General features: G+C 53.3%; 1 protein-coding gene across 1 annotated transcript in view; it reads left to right on the top strand.

Annotated features, from left to right (window-relative positions):
* The window catches only part of Acacb (acetyl-CoA carboxylase beta), a 99,900-nt gene extending 90,384 nt beyond the window's left edge, over positions 1–9,516 (top strand). The window contains 8 exon segments of the mRNA XM_038344946.1: positions 2,403–2,499; positions 3,352–3,487; positions 4,254–4,431; positions 4,822–4,934; positions 6,443–6,597; positions 7,151–7,321; positions 7,440–7,576; positions 8,151–9,516. Of these exon segments, the coding sequence (XP_038200874.1) occupies positions 2,403–2,499; positions 3,352–3,487; positions 4,254–4,431; positions 4,822–4,934; positions 6,443–6,597; positions 7,151–7,321; positions 7,440–7,576; positions 8,151–8,277 (1,114 nt within the window). The 3' untranslated portion in view covers positions 8,278–9,516.
* Positions 9,517–15,904: the final 6,388 nt, after the last annotated feature.

The raw sequence follows: 15,904 nt of genomic DNA, 5'->3' as shown, positions 1-15,904 counted from the left end.
GGAGTCCTGTATGTAAAAGCAAAGAGTCTTTATTCTTACACAAGTTTGCAAACTTGGTCTCTCCATGTGTCTAACATATTGGAGTGATCGGAGAGCCCCGAGCTCAGTTAGAGTTGGGTTTTTATAGTAGCAAAGGTGTGGGTGAGGGATTTCTAAGGTTTAGGACCCCGATTGGCTGACATTTGTCTAGGGGTGTCCTGGTAAAAAGTGGTGAGTGTGTGCTGGCAGGTGATCCTATCTACAATGGTTGGAACATTAGGAATTTCCTTTGGATGGTCTGTGTAAAATTTTTGAAGCCCAACAAACCTCTCCGCCTAGGCAGTAATCCAAATCAGACCAAATCAAACCGAATTAGAAAAAGCCCAGGTTTAATGGATGCCAGTCCTCCCGGGTAGCCCTTCAGGCCCCCCAGGGAGGGGAAAGGAGAACTAGAAAGACCATGTGTTTGGTCTCTGGGAGACAGTTTAAATAGCCTGTGGGAGAGGTCTTGACCCTCTCTGGGGAGGGGTTTGGTGGGCTTTCTCAGAGCTGGAATCTGGACTGTGGCAACTCCCAAGGAAGGGGGCTTGGGATGGATGCAAGGGAGTGGGGTGATGCTTCCAATCAAACATCCCAGACTCCTTGGATATAGGGGTGCTTTTATGATTTTTCAAAAATGTTGCAAGTCCCAGGCAGAGATGGCTGCCAGTCCCCAAGCAGTGGCTGGTCACATGGCGGGCGGGCTGGTCCCAGCTAGCCCGGCGTGTGAGCAGGCAGCGGGTAGGAGACACGTGGACAGACACATCGTACAGAATAGAATTGGATATTTATTTCTTAGAGGAGAGGGAGGGAGAAGAGGACAGAAAGAGAGAAAGTGGGGAGAAGTGGTGAGAAAGGCAGAAGCCAAGCTGCCTCTCCGAGAGGAAGACAGAAAGAGAGCGAGATCAGGCTGGAAGCTGAAGATCAGCCTGCCTCAGTGGATGGGGGAGGGAGTGGGTGTGGCTTGTCTGTTAAAGAGACGAAAATCCTAACAGGTGTCAGGGGCTGGGGTGTCACTTCCAACCAGACAGTCTGTTCCTGGGTGGTGCCTGGGTAGTCTCAGTTTGTTGTCTTTATCAGAACCAGGTATTGCCTCAGGGTAAACTACTGGGACTCGGGCCTCTTTTGAGCTTGTCATGGCTGGGTCCTGTTTTAGGATGAGCCCAGCTCCAAGCTTCCCATCTCCGGGCTTCCATAGCCTTGTCTGTTAAATGGAGATAATAATTGAGCCCAAAGGATTAGCGTGACAACCATCGGTGCGATCAGTGCCATGCTGAGCTCTTCATATCGATCACGTGTACTTTAAATGCTCACAGGGCTTTTCTTTACCTCAGTTGTAAGCACGGGGCCGGAGTGAGATGGCTTAGCCTGCAGTTTGTTCCCCAGAACCTGCATAAAGGTAGATGAGAGCAGATACTACAAAGGCCCATTCACTCCCCACCTGCACCATAGCACATGCACACACACACACACACACACACACACGCACATGCACACGCACACACATGCATGCACAGAGTTAAAGTTGTAAAAATTGTGTGTCATTATTCTTTAGTTCTAGTCCCCTATTTATTTTACAAACCCTCTCCTACAATCCTGGAACGGCCAGGGAGCTCTCCCTGTGGAGATGCCCCACCCTACTTCCCTGGTAAGGGTTGTTGCAGGGATAAAGGACAGCCCAGAGTGACAGGTAGTGATGTCATGGTCTCATCTGAGCCAAACTCTTTGGCACTTGATGCTGCTCACCCCCTCCCCCGTTTTGAGTACTGGAGATGGAACCCAGGGCCCCATGCATGCCAGGTAAAAAGCTGTACCATGAGCCATATCCCAGCTCTTTGGTTTTTATTTCAAGTCAGTATCTTGTGTAGCCCAGGCTGGCCTTGGCTTCCTAGGTAGCTGGGTAATAGACCTTTGCCACCAATCCTGGCTTGCTTTAAACTTTCCCCTGTGTAACTTAGTTCAGCACCCAAGCTCCGCAGTGTGCAGCTGCTGGCCACGCGGGATCATGATTGACGTCATCATTTAGAGCTGGGGTGTGGCTAGGTTGCAAAGCACCTGCCTGGCACATGCAGAGCCCAGAGTTCCATCCTAGTCCCACAGAGGGAGAATCTGAAGCTGAATGCTGGGAACCATGTGTGCTTCACGCTTGACCTCTTAGATGCCTAGCCTGAGGCACAGACTGCTCCATGGGTTCAGTACCACGCTGCCCTGACTGTTCTCACCCTAGCAGGGCACCTAGAGCTCTCCCCACCTCTGCCTTAAAGCTAGCTCCCCATGTACCCTCAGTCCCACCTGGAAAGGCCTGCGGCAGGCTGGGTAGACACTGGGGCCCTGAGATCTCACAGGGCAGCCCAGTGCTGAACTCATGTGTGCTCACCTTGCAGGTTGGGGGGCATCCCCGTGGGGGTGATTGCCGTGGAGACTCGGACTGTGGAGGTGGCTGTCCCTGCCGACCCTGCCAACCTGGATTCTGAAGCCAAGGTGAGCCAGGAGCCATGACCACTATGACCACTGCTGACAGCCCAGAGAAGCTTCCACTCCCACGGTCCTGAGAGCCAGGGAGCAGAGGCCTCCAGCAGGGATTGGCCTGGGGGCTCTGCCTGTTGCCCCTCCACATCTCCGTGGAACACAGAATTTTCTATTTTGGGTTTCTGGCCCGGGGGATAAAGGTCTTTTGTGTACCCCACTTCCACTCTACTGCTGCTCTGGGACCTGCAGTCCAGCCTAAACCAGTGGGGTGACAGACTATGTATGAGAATGGGGGGACCTGTTGAGGTCCAGAGAGTATGGGTTTGGGGTTCCTGGGGAGCCTTGGCTCTGGAGCATGTATAAGGGTACATGTTCCTGGGGAGCCTTGGCTCTGGAGCATGTATAAGGGTACACGTTCTGGTAAGGGTTACTGTGGTAAGGAGACACCATAACCGAAGCAGCTCGGAGAGGAAAGGGTTAATTCCGCTTGCACTTCCACCACATCACTGTTGATGAAGAAGTCAGGACAGGAGCTCAGACAGGGCAGGAACCTGGAGGCAGGAGCTGAAGCAGAGGCCATGGAGGGTGCTGCTTACTGGCTTATTCCTCATGGCTTGCTCAGCCTGCTTTCTTACAGAACCCAGGACCAGCAGCCCAGGGATGGCCCCACCCACAGTGATCTGGGCCCACCTCCAACAATACTAATTAAGGAAATGCCCTACCTACAGCTGGATTCTATGGAGGCATTTTCTCAGCTGAGAAATGTTTCTCTGTGTCAGTAAGCAGTAGAGGACGGTAGAGGCTGTGACCACGGGCCCTGTTGTCCCTGTGTTACTGTCTGACTTCAGTGACTCTGTGTCCCAGATCATCCAGCAGGCCGGCCAGGTGTGGTTCCCAGACTCGGCCTACAAGACAGCACAGGCCATTAGGGATTTCAACCACGAGCACCTGCCCCTCATCATCTTTGCCAACTGGAGAGGCTTCTCGGGTGGCATGAAGGGTAAGTGCAGCCCTTCTGCATCCCTCCACTGGGTCTCTCTCAACAGCCAGGCGAGGACGCAGGTCAAGTAATCAGCTGGTTATAGATGAGGAACTGAGCGTGGGAAACAGGTGACTTCCTGAGGTCGTGTGAAGGGCAGGGCAGGGAGGTCTGCTCTGCCAGCTCCCTGGTGACCTGGGTAGTTGTCTTTCTGTGTGGTAAGATGAGGAAGGCATATGGCCATCCACGACCTTATGGTCACCCAGAATGTCCAGAGAGATAGCGGTTCCCACTGGCTGCTGAGGAAGCAGCTGAGGAGGAAGGATACACATTTGTATTCTTGAGAGCTGGGTGACTTCTCTGAGTCCCCAACCCCTTTTTGAATGGGGACCCTGCATTGAGGGTCCCATCCTCTGTTTCCACACACGGCACTGATGCTGAGCAGCACTGCAATGTCACCATATAGGGTATGGGGACTTGGAGGGACCTCCCAGTGATGCAAAGCAGGACCTATACTATGGGGGTTGTGTGTACTGCGCACATGGGTGGGCTGGGGCATCTCACTCAGAGTTGGAAGGGGTTAGAAAACAGCAGACCCTACACTGGCGGTCACAGATGAGGACACACCCAGGCAGGAGGGCAACCTGCCCAAGGTCATATGGCCTCTGAGGGAAGGAACCAGACCCAGCCCAGCCCCCAGCTCTCCCTCGGCAGCCTGGGGCAGAGAAGACTGTAGGCTTTGTGGACGGGTCACTGGGACCTGTCCTAAGCAGGCCTTGCTTCGCAGACATGTATGAGCAGATGCTGAAGTTTGGAGCCTACATCGTGGACGGCCTCCGGCAGTACAAGCAGCCAATTCTCACCTACATCCCGCCTTATGCCGAGCTCCGTGGGGGCTCATGGGTTGTCCTCGACTCCACCATCAACCCCCTGTGCATCGAGATGTATGCAGACAAAGAGAGCAGGTGGGTGGACCACTCAGGGCCTACTCCGCAGAGCTAGTTAGACCCTCAGAGGGCTCCTCTGGAGAAGGGCGAGAAGCTGGGCGGGCAGTGTGCACATGTAACCTTGACTCCAAGGGTGGTGGGCGGAGATAGGGAGGCCCTGGGGCTTGATGAGTAGTCAGCCTGGCCAGTCAGTGAGCTCCAGTTCCATGAGAGACCCTGTCTCAAAAGGTACGGTGGATGGCTAGGGAAGACAGCTGACATTGACCTATGACCTTCACAGGCTTACACACACACACACACACACACACACACACACGGTCATAATACTTGGCAAGAAATAAGAAAAAGGAGTTGGGGGCAGGAGAGCAGGGAGACCCTAGCCCCCCCCCACCTCTTTTCTCTGTTCAGGGGCGGTGTTCTAGAGCCGGAGGGCACTGTGGAGATTAAGTTCCGGAAGAAAGATCTGGTGAAGACCATGAGAAGGATAGACCCAGTGTGCAAGAAACTCGTGGGACAGCTGGGTAAGTGGGTCACGCAGGCCGGCAAAGGCTTCATAAAGCAGTCACATACAGCCATCAAACTGATCCAGCCCCTTCCACGGGGCACCGGAAGGAGTCGGCAGGAACCATCTCAGATGGCAGATCTTTGGGAGAGTTGTGGCTTGTATGTCCACAGTGAGCTGTCTCGGTAAAGGGGCCAGATATAAACATGAAATTACCTTTCAGAGCTTCTGTGTTCAGAGCACAGCCCTGTCTCTGGAGCCAGGGTGTAGCATTCCACGTATCGGTACGCACGAGCTTCGGGATGTTCACCCCGTGATCCCACAGTTCCACACGCATAGGGGGAGATAGCTGAAGCCTTTAGGGCCCACGGAGAGAACCACATCTTGGATAATTATAATGTCTCGTTAGAGGACATCATGTTCTCCTGGGCAGAGATAAACAATTTTTATCCATTGTATTTGCTTCATTCCTGATCTTTGATGCCACTCTCCCTAGATGTCCATGTGGTGGCCATGTGTGTAACTGTGCAGCCCGCACGTCTGTTACAGTGTGCACTTCCTTTGGGTTCACCTCTGTGATTTGGGTCTACACTTCATGACTGGGTTTCTGTGGAATTGGTATTATGTCTTGAAATATCTCTTATGACAGTTCCAGGACAGCCAGGGCTACACAGAAAAACCCTGTCTCGAAAAACAAATTTAAAAAAGAAAAGAAAAATATGAGGTTTCTTTCTTTTTTTTTAAGATTTGTTATATTTATTATGCGCACACTGTTCTGAGCGTGTTTGCCTGCAGCCAGAAGAGGGCATCAGATCTCATTACAGATGGTTGTGAGCCACCATATGGTTGCTGGGAATTGAACTCAGGATAGTCAGTATTCTTAACCTCTGAGCCATCTCTCCAGCCTGGTTTCTTTCCTTTTTATTACATTTATTTTGTGTGTTTGTGCATGCCACAGCACACGTGTGGAGGTGGACAACTTGTGGAAACTGGTTCCCCGCTTCTGCCACGTGGGTCCTGGGAATCAAACTCGGGTCATCGGGCTTGGCACCAAGCACTGTTCTCCAGAGTCAGCTTGCTGGCCACTTGGGATTCTAACACTGGCTTTCCTTTTATGCAGCGTGTCTTCATTCCTTTCTACCCATTTCCCCCGGCAGAGCTGTGTTGGTTTGTGTGTTTCCAGAATCTGTCCCATGTTTCTGCTGCCATGGAATTAATATATCCCCACTATATTTATTATATGTCTGCAGACAGCATCTGAAGCCTGGGTAGGGCTGGGGCTCACCCCCCCCACACACACACACCCCCAGGGGCTGTCTTGGGGCTTTGAGTGCATTTCTGAAGCTGCAGAACTTGATTTAGGAGCAGCGTTGGCCAGCAGACCAGACTATCACAGGGCAAGGCCTCGTGTTTGGTTTTGCGGCTTTTCAAAACAAGCAAGCAAACAAGTAAACAAAAACAGCCCAACCCCACATGGCCATTTCTCACAGCCCCTGAAGTCCTGACCTGATGTCTGCTCACCTGCAGGGACAGCCCAGATCCCTGACAAGGACCGCAAGGAGCTGGAGGGCCAGCTGAAGGCCCGAGAGGACCTGCTGTTCCCCATCTACCACCAGGTGGCAGTACAGTTCGCCGACCTGCACGACACACCGGGACACATGCTGGAGAAGGGAATCATCTCGGCAAGTCCCCAGAGGCCACCAGGGACCCAGACACAGAGGAATGCATAGGGGTTTGGGATGGAGCCAAGCTGGGGCTCGGAGGGCTCGCAGGACCATTCAGTCTGAGTGTGTCAGCAGGAGCCCGCAGCCTCTCACCCCAAGGAGGCTCAGGTTTTGAACATGCTGGAGTAACTTGAGTATGTTCAGATGGCTTAGTCTGCAGCTTCTATGAGGCTTGAAGCCTTGTTTGTGCTGACACTGGCCTGTGACCTGCTCCTAAGAGGACAACCTTGTCCACTGGCTCATGCCCCTAGCTGGCCAGCCAGTTTTCTTTTGGGAACCAACCTAAGATCGAGTTTTCTGTCAGCAGAGGTAAATGTGGCCACCAGTTTGGTTCAGAGGCCATGCCAGGCACTGAGGGTCCTGCAGAGCCCTGGTCTGTGTAGGCCCCCTATGCACGATATCCCTGCTTCTAGGATGGGGTGGGTACACGTCAGGTAGCCAGCCTGGGGCCCAGCACTGAGCAATTCCTGCCCCTTCCCCTTCGTGGGTGCTCAGCTGAACCTGTCCACAGGACGTGCTGGAATGGAAGACTGCACGCACCTTCTTATACTGGAGGCTGCGCCGGCTGCTGTTGGAAGCTCAGGTGAAGCAGGAGATTCTCCAAGCCAGCCCCGAGCTGAGCCATGAGCACACACAGTCCATGCTGCGACGCTGGTTTGTGGAGACTGAGGGCCCTGTCAAGGTGGGTCTGAGCAGGGAGAAGGGAGCGGTTAGCGTGCAGGCATGAGGTGTAAGTACTGGTAGCTTGTCCCTCAGCAGCATTCCCACCTGAGGTAGACTCTACCCATTGACCCCTCCAGGCCTACCAGTGGGACAGCAACCAGGTAGTGGTCCAGTGGCTGGAACAGCACTGGTCAGCCAGGGACACCCTGCGCTCCACCATCCGTGAGAACATCAATTACCTGAAGCGGGACACTGTCCTCAAGACTATTCAAAGGTGAGCAGCATGCCTGTGGCCAGCCTCTGGCTCACTGGCCTGCCACAGTGTCAGGATCAGGCCCAGCCTCAACCCAGGGCAATTATCCCCCCAACACACACACATACACACGCACACAACAGAACTGTGGTCCATGACTTCTTGCCCCATAGCTAGAGTACCTTGTTGATTAGAAGAGGATGCAGGCTCACTCCCTGTCAGTATTTCCGTAGTCTCCAAGGAGGTGGATCACAGGATTCCTGGACCTCTATTTCAGGTGTGAAGCTGGGTGGGGCTCAGGTGTGTCACACCTCGGGTCACGTCACACAACCAGTGACTGGATAGGGCTATGCCACCCTGAGGCCTTCTGCTCCCTACATCAGAATCCCCCCCACTACAGGACTATTCTCCCCTCCCTCTCTCTCTTTCCTCCCCCTCCTCCCACCCCCACCCCATTCTCTAAGTGAACACAGCAGGGGGAAGTTAGAACCCTGGGCACTGGCCCACCCAAGAGAAACATGTCTAGACAAGGGCACTGCCACCTAGAGACCACTGAGCCACTGAGTGACCTACCTGTCTCTTCCCTTCCCTGTAGTCTGGTGCAGGAAAACCCAGAAGTGACCATGGACTGTGTGGCGTACCTGAGCCAGCACCTCAGCCCGGCTGAGCGGATACAGGTGGCTCAGCTGTTGTCTACCGCGGAGAGCACGGCTTCCCCCTGAGGTACTCTGGACCACGGGAATGGCCATGCGGCAGGCCTTCGCAGTACCCTGGGGCTTGTTTTAGGAACACCCACAAAGCGATCCTGAGCACTCTACAAATGCAGCTGCTGTTCCTGACCAGCATCTTCCTGGACAAAAGGCCCCTGTGGATCTGCCGGGCAGGCGCAGCCTCCCCTTCCCTGGGAACCCGAGGGTTTATCTCAGTGGATAACTCGGCTACATCTCTGAGGTGAACTGAACCGGGCACCCCGAGTTCTTGTGTTTTGCCTGGAATGGGAGTCCAGTGTCTCTGCTCACTATCTCATCTCAAGGCACTTGCACCCTGGTTCACGCTCAGCAGAATACATGTGCTAAAGAAAACACACCAGAGAAGACCCAAGAAAAGCTTTCTGTGACAAGGCTTATCGAGATACTCAGTCAGCCAAGCAAGGGCAAAAACGATTTCCTTTGTTCAATTAAGAGAATAAAATGGCATTTTGTTCTCCAAGTGGCCCTCCTGAGACAGGAAGACCACCCTATGGACAAGCTGGTTCCAAAGATGAAGAGAACAATGGCTAGATGCTTGGTGTCCGGCAGAGCCGGAGACTTCTGCTTCAGCTCCTAGGCTCTGCAAGCCTTCTCTTCCCAGTGGAGCAAGGACTGGACCCCATGCCTCTTAATGATTGGCCACCCTTTGGGTACCAAGTACCCTTCTGCCCGAGCACAGAGAGGCTGTCCCTAAACACAGCTAGTGCCTCCACTTCCTCACCGCGTGCCTTGATACCGCTGCAGGAGCCACTGGCTATGGGGCTGTGCTGCAGGCACCCTGGATTTGCTCATGAAGGCTTTGCCAGCACCCGCAGGCCCCACAGCGGCAGGGTCTGAGTGAGATATTCTGTGCCAGTGACAGAGGCCGGGGAAGTCAGCCACCACCTGCTGTCCTTCTGGGCAGTGTCTGACGGCATGGAGTATCACTCCGGGCTGAGGCCACAGTCACCCAGGGAACCAGCTGCGAGCCAGGCTACTTGAGGTTCCCCAGGTTAAAACAGAAAGGCCCAGCCACCAGCCAGTGACAGCCCTGGAAGCTGAGGGGGGCTGGGAGGAGCGGAGATTCTGGGGAATGAAGGGCTCTTCCGGGCAGGCAAGGTCCTCTTGGTGTTGGAGGAGAGCCCAGACTGTGACTAGCTGATGCCCTGACCATCGGCTTGAGCTGAAGAGGCTGCCAGGAGATCGACAAAATAAACTATTTTTTTGAAGGAAGCCCTTTGACCTTGACTTATTCTATGGACCAGAAAACCCTGACAGGTAGAGGGGATGGAAGGTTCTTCACTGTTCTCAAAGTCTCCCTCTTTCAAACATCAGAGAGCTTTGTGTACGAGCACTAAGGGACGGAGGTCCAGGCTTTTGTCCCCTTTCCATGCCTGCCCATCAGATGAGGGCACACGGAAAAGCTCAGAGAGGTCCAGACATTCACCCGTGGTCACACAGGGCAGACTGGGAGGTGTATCTAGTCTGACTGCCCTTCCTTCTGTGACACAGGGCTGTGGAGTGTCCAGGCGCCTGCATTACACTTGGGGACGGATTGTCCCTGCGGTTTCACCCTCCACAAGAACCTTGACCCTCCCGCAGCGCTGATCCGCTCCTAGGGACCCTCAACAACTATTACTTTTATTCCGGTCTACCCAGCGTCTTTCTGAGGGGTGTGTCAACCAGAGTTCTCCAGTGCCGCTGGGAGAGAGAACCTGTCACACACAGAGGGCAAGGGAGAGGCCCAGGCCTGTTGGTAGTTTTTGGATCCCTGAATCAAGCCATGCTTGAAGCCAGAGGGCCTGTTGGAAACTTAATCATGTTTTTGTGTTTTGTTTTAAAAATGCTTTCCCTAAGCCGGGCGGTGGTGGCGCACGCCTTTAATCCCAGCACTCGGGAGGCAGAGGCAGGCAGATCTCTGTGAGTTCGAGACCAGCCTGGTCTACAAGAGCTAGTTCCAGGACAGGCTCCAAAGCCACAGAGAAACCCTGTCTCAAAAAACCAAAAACACACACACACACAAAAATGCTTTCCCTAGTTCAGAGAGGACCAGCAGCCCCATCCTCAGATGGCTCAGCCCAGAGGCAGCAGTTAGCGTTTCATAATGCCATTCTGTTTCAGCAGATACCTAGGAAGGGAAGTAAGCTGACCCAGGCTCTGGAAGGTAGGGAGGGGGAGATGGTTAGGCAGACTTCCCCTTGGGTTCTAGACACACACCTAATCGCTGCCACTGTAAAGATGCTGACATTTAGCCTATGGGCAGTCAGTTGCAAGCTCCATTGTCCCTGACAAGGCCAGTGCTTCCATTTTCCCCCCCAGGGGACTTAGTCACTAACCCCAGGGGAAGGAAGGAAGGGCCATCTGCCACTGTGTGGACAGAGACCTTGTTGCCCGCTCAGGTCCATACAGAGGTGGCCACTGACTGATGCCAGGCCTGGTCTTGTCCTGTGTAGTCCATGGATGAACCTGTGAGATGGAGCTGAGGAGCTTTTTGTCTTCATTCTCTCAGTAAAATCCAGGCTCAGGCGGTTGGGGAGTTAGCGGTAGAGCTGCGTGTGTCACGGCACTTATTCTCCATGCTTTGACAAGCTGTGAGTCTCTCAGTTGCTGCCCACTGCAAAAAGAAACCTCTCTGATGAGGGTGGGGAGCTGCGCTCACCATGGATGTATAGGTAGCTGTGCCCATTTAGAAAGAAGATAGAAGTACGTTCTCCCCCGGGGCCTATCAGCTTCCCATGGTGCGTGACCCAGTTAACGGCTCCAGGCGCGACATCAGCCTTGAGGAGCACACCTTAAATCTGACGAGAAAGGAGCTGGTGACACCCATGACATTTATGTTACCATTGTACCTGTGGGTGTATCTTGCCAGGCTAGTTGTAGCTCACAGGGGTTCAAACTTTAGTTGAGATTAGTTTTCTTTCCCAGAGTCCACATGACACCTTCCTGGCACTGCCAAAACTAGCCAGCACAGAGAACACTTCCAGGTCAGCGCCAGCTCGGTTCCTCCATGGCTGTCCTCAGCAATAAGGTCTTGTTATCAAGTTCTGGTGAGCACCCAAGAACAAAGCAATTGCCTGTATTATTTGGTTTGGAGTGTCTCTGGGACCTCACAAGTCAATTAGTCAGAGGTTGGTAACCCAAACCTGACACTTTTTAAAAGTACTTTTTACATCTTGCAAAATGGAAACTCTGTACTTATTATAATGAATTCCTATTTCCTGACCCCCAGCCCCTCCCCACCGTGTTTTCTATCTCTGGACTTTGGAACCTCATCCCTGAACTCACACTGGCTTATTTCGCTTAACACAATGTCCTCGAGTTTCCTCCCTATTATGACATGTGCCATGATTTCCGTTTTTAAGGCTGAACAGTGCTCTATCACGTAGCTAGAACACATTAGTTTATGCACTGCTGTGGGAGGCTGCAGGTTGCTTCTGCCTTGTGGCGATTGTGGATAACGCAGGAAGGGAGCAGAGAACATCTCTTCAGTTGGCTTTCCCATTCTGTTCCTTTGGATCAGCCTGAAGTAGGGTCGCTGCCCTGAGGTTCCAGAGTTCCACCTTCACATCTTTGCAGCCCTGCACATGTTTTCTGAGAGAGTCCCATTTTTGTCTTGATTCAGATTGTGTGCCACCCAAAGAGATGGGAAGTGATTTCAACTCAGCAGTCGCTGGCGGGGCTGGAGAGATGGCTCAGCAGGCAAGAGCACTGGCGGCTCTTCAGAGAGGACTCAGGTTTGGTGGCCGGCACCCACTTGGTATATAAGTCTGTATATAAGTCTGGTTCCAGGGGATCCGACACCCTCTTCTGGCCTCTGCAGCTACTATACACATGTACACCTACATACAGGCAAAATACTAAGACACATACACTTTTTAAAACATTGCTTCTAAATAGTTGAACCTCAACCTGCTATGTCTGTTGCTTGACAGTGTGACCACAGTACCTGACAGAAACAACTGCAAACACAGCATTTGCTTTGGCTTGTGATGTCAGGCGAGGCAGAGCCGTGGGAAGTGTAACCAAGGATGTTCCCCCTAGAGCAGGCACCAGGAACCTTCCACATCCCGGCCCTTATGATCTTCCGCCAGCCAGGCCCCAGCTCATACCAGTTCACAGTCTCCCAACACACTGCCAACAGCTGGGAGACAAGTTTTCAAGACACTCGGGCTCACACATCACAGAGACCAGCAGCCTGTGTCCGGACCCCTGATGCTCAGGGCTTTGCCTCACCTGCCTGCCCGCCCTACCTCCCACATTTCTCTCCCATCTCTCTATTCCAGGTCAATATTACTACTCCCAAGGCAGACCCAGCCTGGTAGAGATAGACCTTCCCAGAGGCAGCCAAGGCTCACCCTCAGCTTGGAGGAGACTGGCGCGTCCATCCTCTTTCCTGGCTTCCGCTGAGGCTGCCCTGGGAGCTGCCTCGCTGTGCCAGCAAGGCCCCTCGCTGTGCCAGCAATGCCCCTTGCAGTGCCAGCAAGCCCCTCGCTGTGCCAGCAATGCCCCTCGCAGTGCCAGCAATGCCCCCCCCCCCCCCGTGACTTCTTGTGCTCTTAGCTTTCGATCCTCACTCCCTTCCTTTGGTTTGTTCTTAAATTTAGCAGAGTGCTTGCTAAAAACTCAGATTGGCCGAGCATCATGGTGTGTACCTGTCATCTCAACACTGGGGAGCCTGAGACAGAAGGATCATGAGTTCTAGGATAGCCTGGGCTACATAGCAAGCCCCTGCGCCAAACAAAACATAAATTGTCCTTGGTCTATTGCCCCATTCATGGTCTAGAGAGTTATTCCTTTTTTTTTTAAAAAAAATATTTTTATGTGCATCGTTGTTTTTGCCTGCATGTATGCCTGTGTGAGGGTGTAGGGTCTCCCGGAACTGTGTGAGGGTGTAGGGTTTGCCTGCATGTATGCCTGTGTGAGGGTGTAGGGTCTCCCGGAACTGGAGGTACAGACAGCTGTGAGCTGCCATGTGGGTGCTGGGAATCAAACCCTGGTCCTCCAGAAGAGCAGTCAGTGCTCTTAATTGCTAAGCCATGTCTCCAGCCCGGAGAGTTGTATCTTGCCCAGAACGCTAAGGGCCCAGGAATTACTAGTCTTCTATGAGCTTGACAAGCTGTACTGGCTAATTGTTTTTCTTCAGTTTGACACAGGCTACTGTCGTCTGGAAAGAGGGAACCTCAATTGAGAAACTGCCTCCAACCAAATGCCTCATAAATAAGTCTGGGGGGCATTTTCTTGATTAATGATTGATGTGGGAGAGCTCAACCCACTGGATGGTTAGGAGGTGCTGCATGTGTGGTCCTGGTTCTGTAAGGAAGCAGGCTGAGCATGGGGAGCAAGGCAGTAAGTAGCAGCACCCTCCATGCCCTCTGCATCAGCTCCTGCCTCCAGGTTCCTGCCCTGTTTGAGTTCCTGTCCTGACTTCCTCGGTGACTGACAGTGACCTGTAAGTCAAACAACTCTTTCTCTCCTCCTGTTGCTTTTGCCCATGGTATGTATGTGTGTATATATATATATCACAGTGACAGAAAGCAAGGCTTCTTTGTTTACGCAGAGAAGCTGGCCAGTTCCAGAAGGTGGGTGCATCAAGAGAGAGTCCACTGATGATGCCTGTGAGGACCAAACACCCCTCAAGGACGGGGAAAGCAGGAAGTCAGTGTCCAGAACTAAGCTGATGGCTCCTGTCTCCTGATATGGCTGCTCCCTGGGCACACTGTTGACTGAGTAGAGGGTTATGCGGAAGAACAGGTAGGCACAGCTTGGGGGACAAAGTGCCCTAAGGGTATGATGGGCAAATGGCCACTGAGTTGCCCTGTATCACGTCGGCTACTCATTTGGTCTCTCTCTCGTTGTCCTTGAACTAAGAGGCGTGGAGACCTGAGCCCAGGCATCCTACCGCAGGACTGTCTGAAAAGGTCTTTTGACCCCACCAGTCCACTTCCAACGGTTAGCAGGTGGCTAGCCCTTCTTTAACTCCCAGCAACTGTTGCTGGGCGAAGGGGCAGGCGTCGAAAGACCCGGGAGTCAGTCCTGGGACAGATGGGACCTGTGCTGCCCTCTAGTGGACCTCTGTCCACTTAGCTTCTCCCAGCCCCAGTGCACACCTGTAACACCAGTATGACTGCTTTTCTGTGGCTCAGTAACACGGCAGTTTAAAGTGGCAGGTTAAGCCCCTTACTGAAGACCAGAAGTCCAGGGGTCTCACTGGGCTAGGATCATGGTATCAGCAGGGCAGGAGGATCATCAGCTAGTCACAAGAGTGCCCATGGACATGATGCCTCTGTTGGTTGAACCTGTGTCTCAGGGTATGGTTGATTGATAAGCCACAGTGTGGGGTCCTAGGTGTTGGTTATTTGGGCTTGCCCAAGCCACCATTTCTTCACCAGCATATTGGGGTACTAAGTTCTAAGCCACGACCTCCCCAAGGGCTACATGAGTTCACCCCTGGCCTAGCACGTCACGGATGATGAAAAGGCAGAAGTCTTTCTGCTGCACTGTCCCCAGCTTGCGGCAGCCCTACTTGAGCCTGAAGCTGGCCCATGACGACCCAGTCCCCCTCCTAAACTCCCGAGTTTAGGAGGGGGACTGCTTTAGGAGTAGTTGACAATGATCTAAACTCATTCCCAAGATGCTCCCTGTCAGGTGTTCATTCTGAGGGACAGTAAATGCAGCCATGTGAATTTCATTGACGACCTCACCCCTGGGGCTCAGATTCAGCGGGAACGCGGTGCCAGAGGACCAGCTTCCCGTGCTGGGCACCCTTGTTTTCCTTCCCCCCCCCCCCCCCCCCCCCCGCCGTCTACATGAGCCACACAGCTGCTGTTCCGCCTTTATTGACAGTAGACAGTTACTCAGAACTACACCTACGGAGTCTTGGCACTGCCCGGAGATGGGGGTCTTAACACTTAAACAGCCTGACTTATGGAGGGCACTGGCACACAGCACCTGAGCAAGGCTGGCCAGCTGGGCTGGGCTGCAGCGTCCAGGGACGGGGATGCACCCAGGGTGAGACAGGTAAGGGAAGGCCTGGAAGATGGCCCGTGAACACAATGCCTTACCCTGCTCCTCCAGACAGCTGACCCACAGGCTGGTTCTTCTGAACCCTAAATGTGGGGTCAGACATTAAGGTGGGAAAGAGTAGGCAGAGGGGGCCCGCACCCCTCTTCCCAATGACCCACCTGGCTATAGAACCCTCACTTGTAAAAACCAATCATGGAACAAGAGAACAATGCAAGAATAGACACAGGCAAGAAAAGGCAGCCAGCGCCAGTAATATTCCACGTGGTACTGCTGCACAGGCTGAAGGATGCGCAGGGCTGGAGGTTCATGTCTTCCTGTCACCAGTGTTCCACACTTGGCACAGACAGGTTTCTGCTTTCTCCTCCTCAGCCCCTCAGACCTTAGAGAGATCCTCTCCAAACTCAGTGTCTCCAGGAGTAGATGTGAGCCATGACTGAATGCTGAGAGAAAGATCTGGCCTAGCAGGAAAAAGGCCCAGTGCTTCCCAGAAGCAAAAGTGCTTGTTCATTCTCTGAATCGCAGGGCTGCGGGAGCCTGCCGGGGGCTGCCTGAGCAGGCTGAAAATGTGATTCACGGTCACCAGGAAGTTAGGATTGCT

This window comes from Arvicola amphibius, chromosome 10 (genome assembly GCF_903992535.2).
Source record: "Arvicola amphibius chromosome 10, mArvAmp1.2, whole genome shotgun sequence".
NCBI classification, from domain to species: Eukaryota; Metazoa; Chordata; class Mammalia; order Rodentia; family Cricetidae; genus Arvicola; species Arvicola amphibius.
The sequence above is the reverse complement of the archived record's forward strand: the minus strand, read 5'-3'. Positions and strand labels throughout refer to the sequence as shown.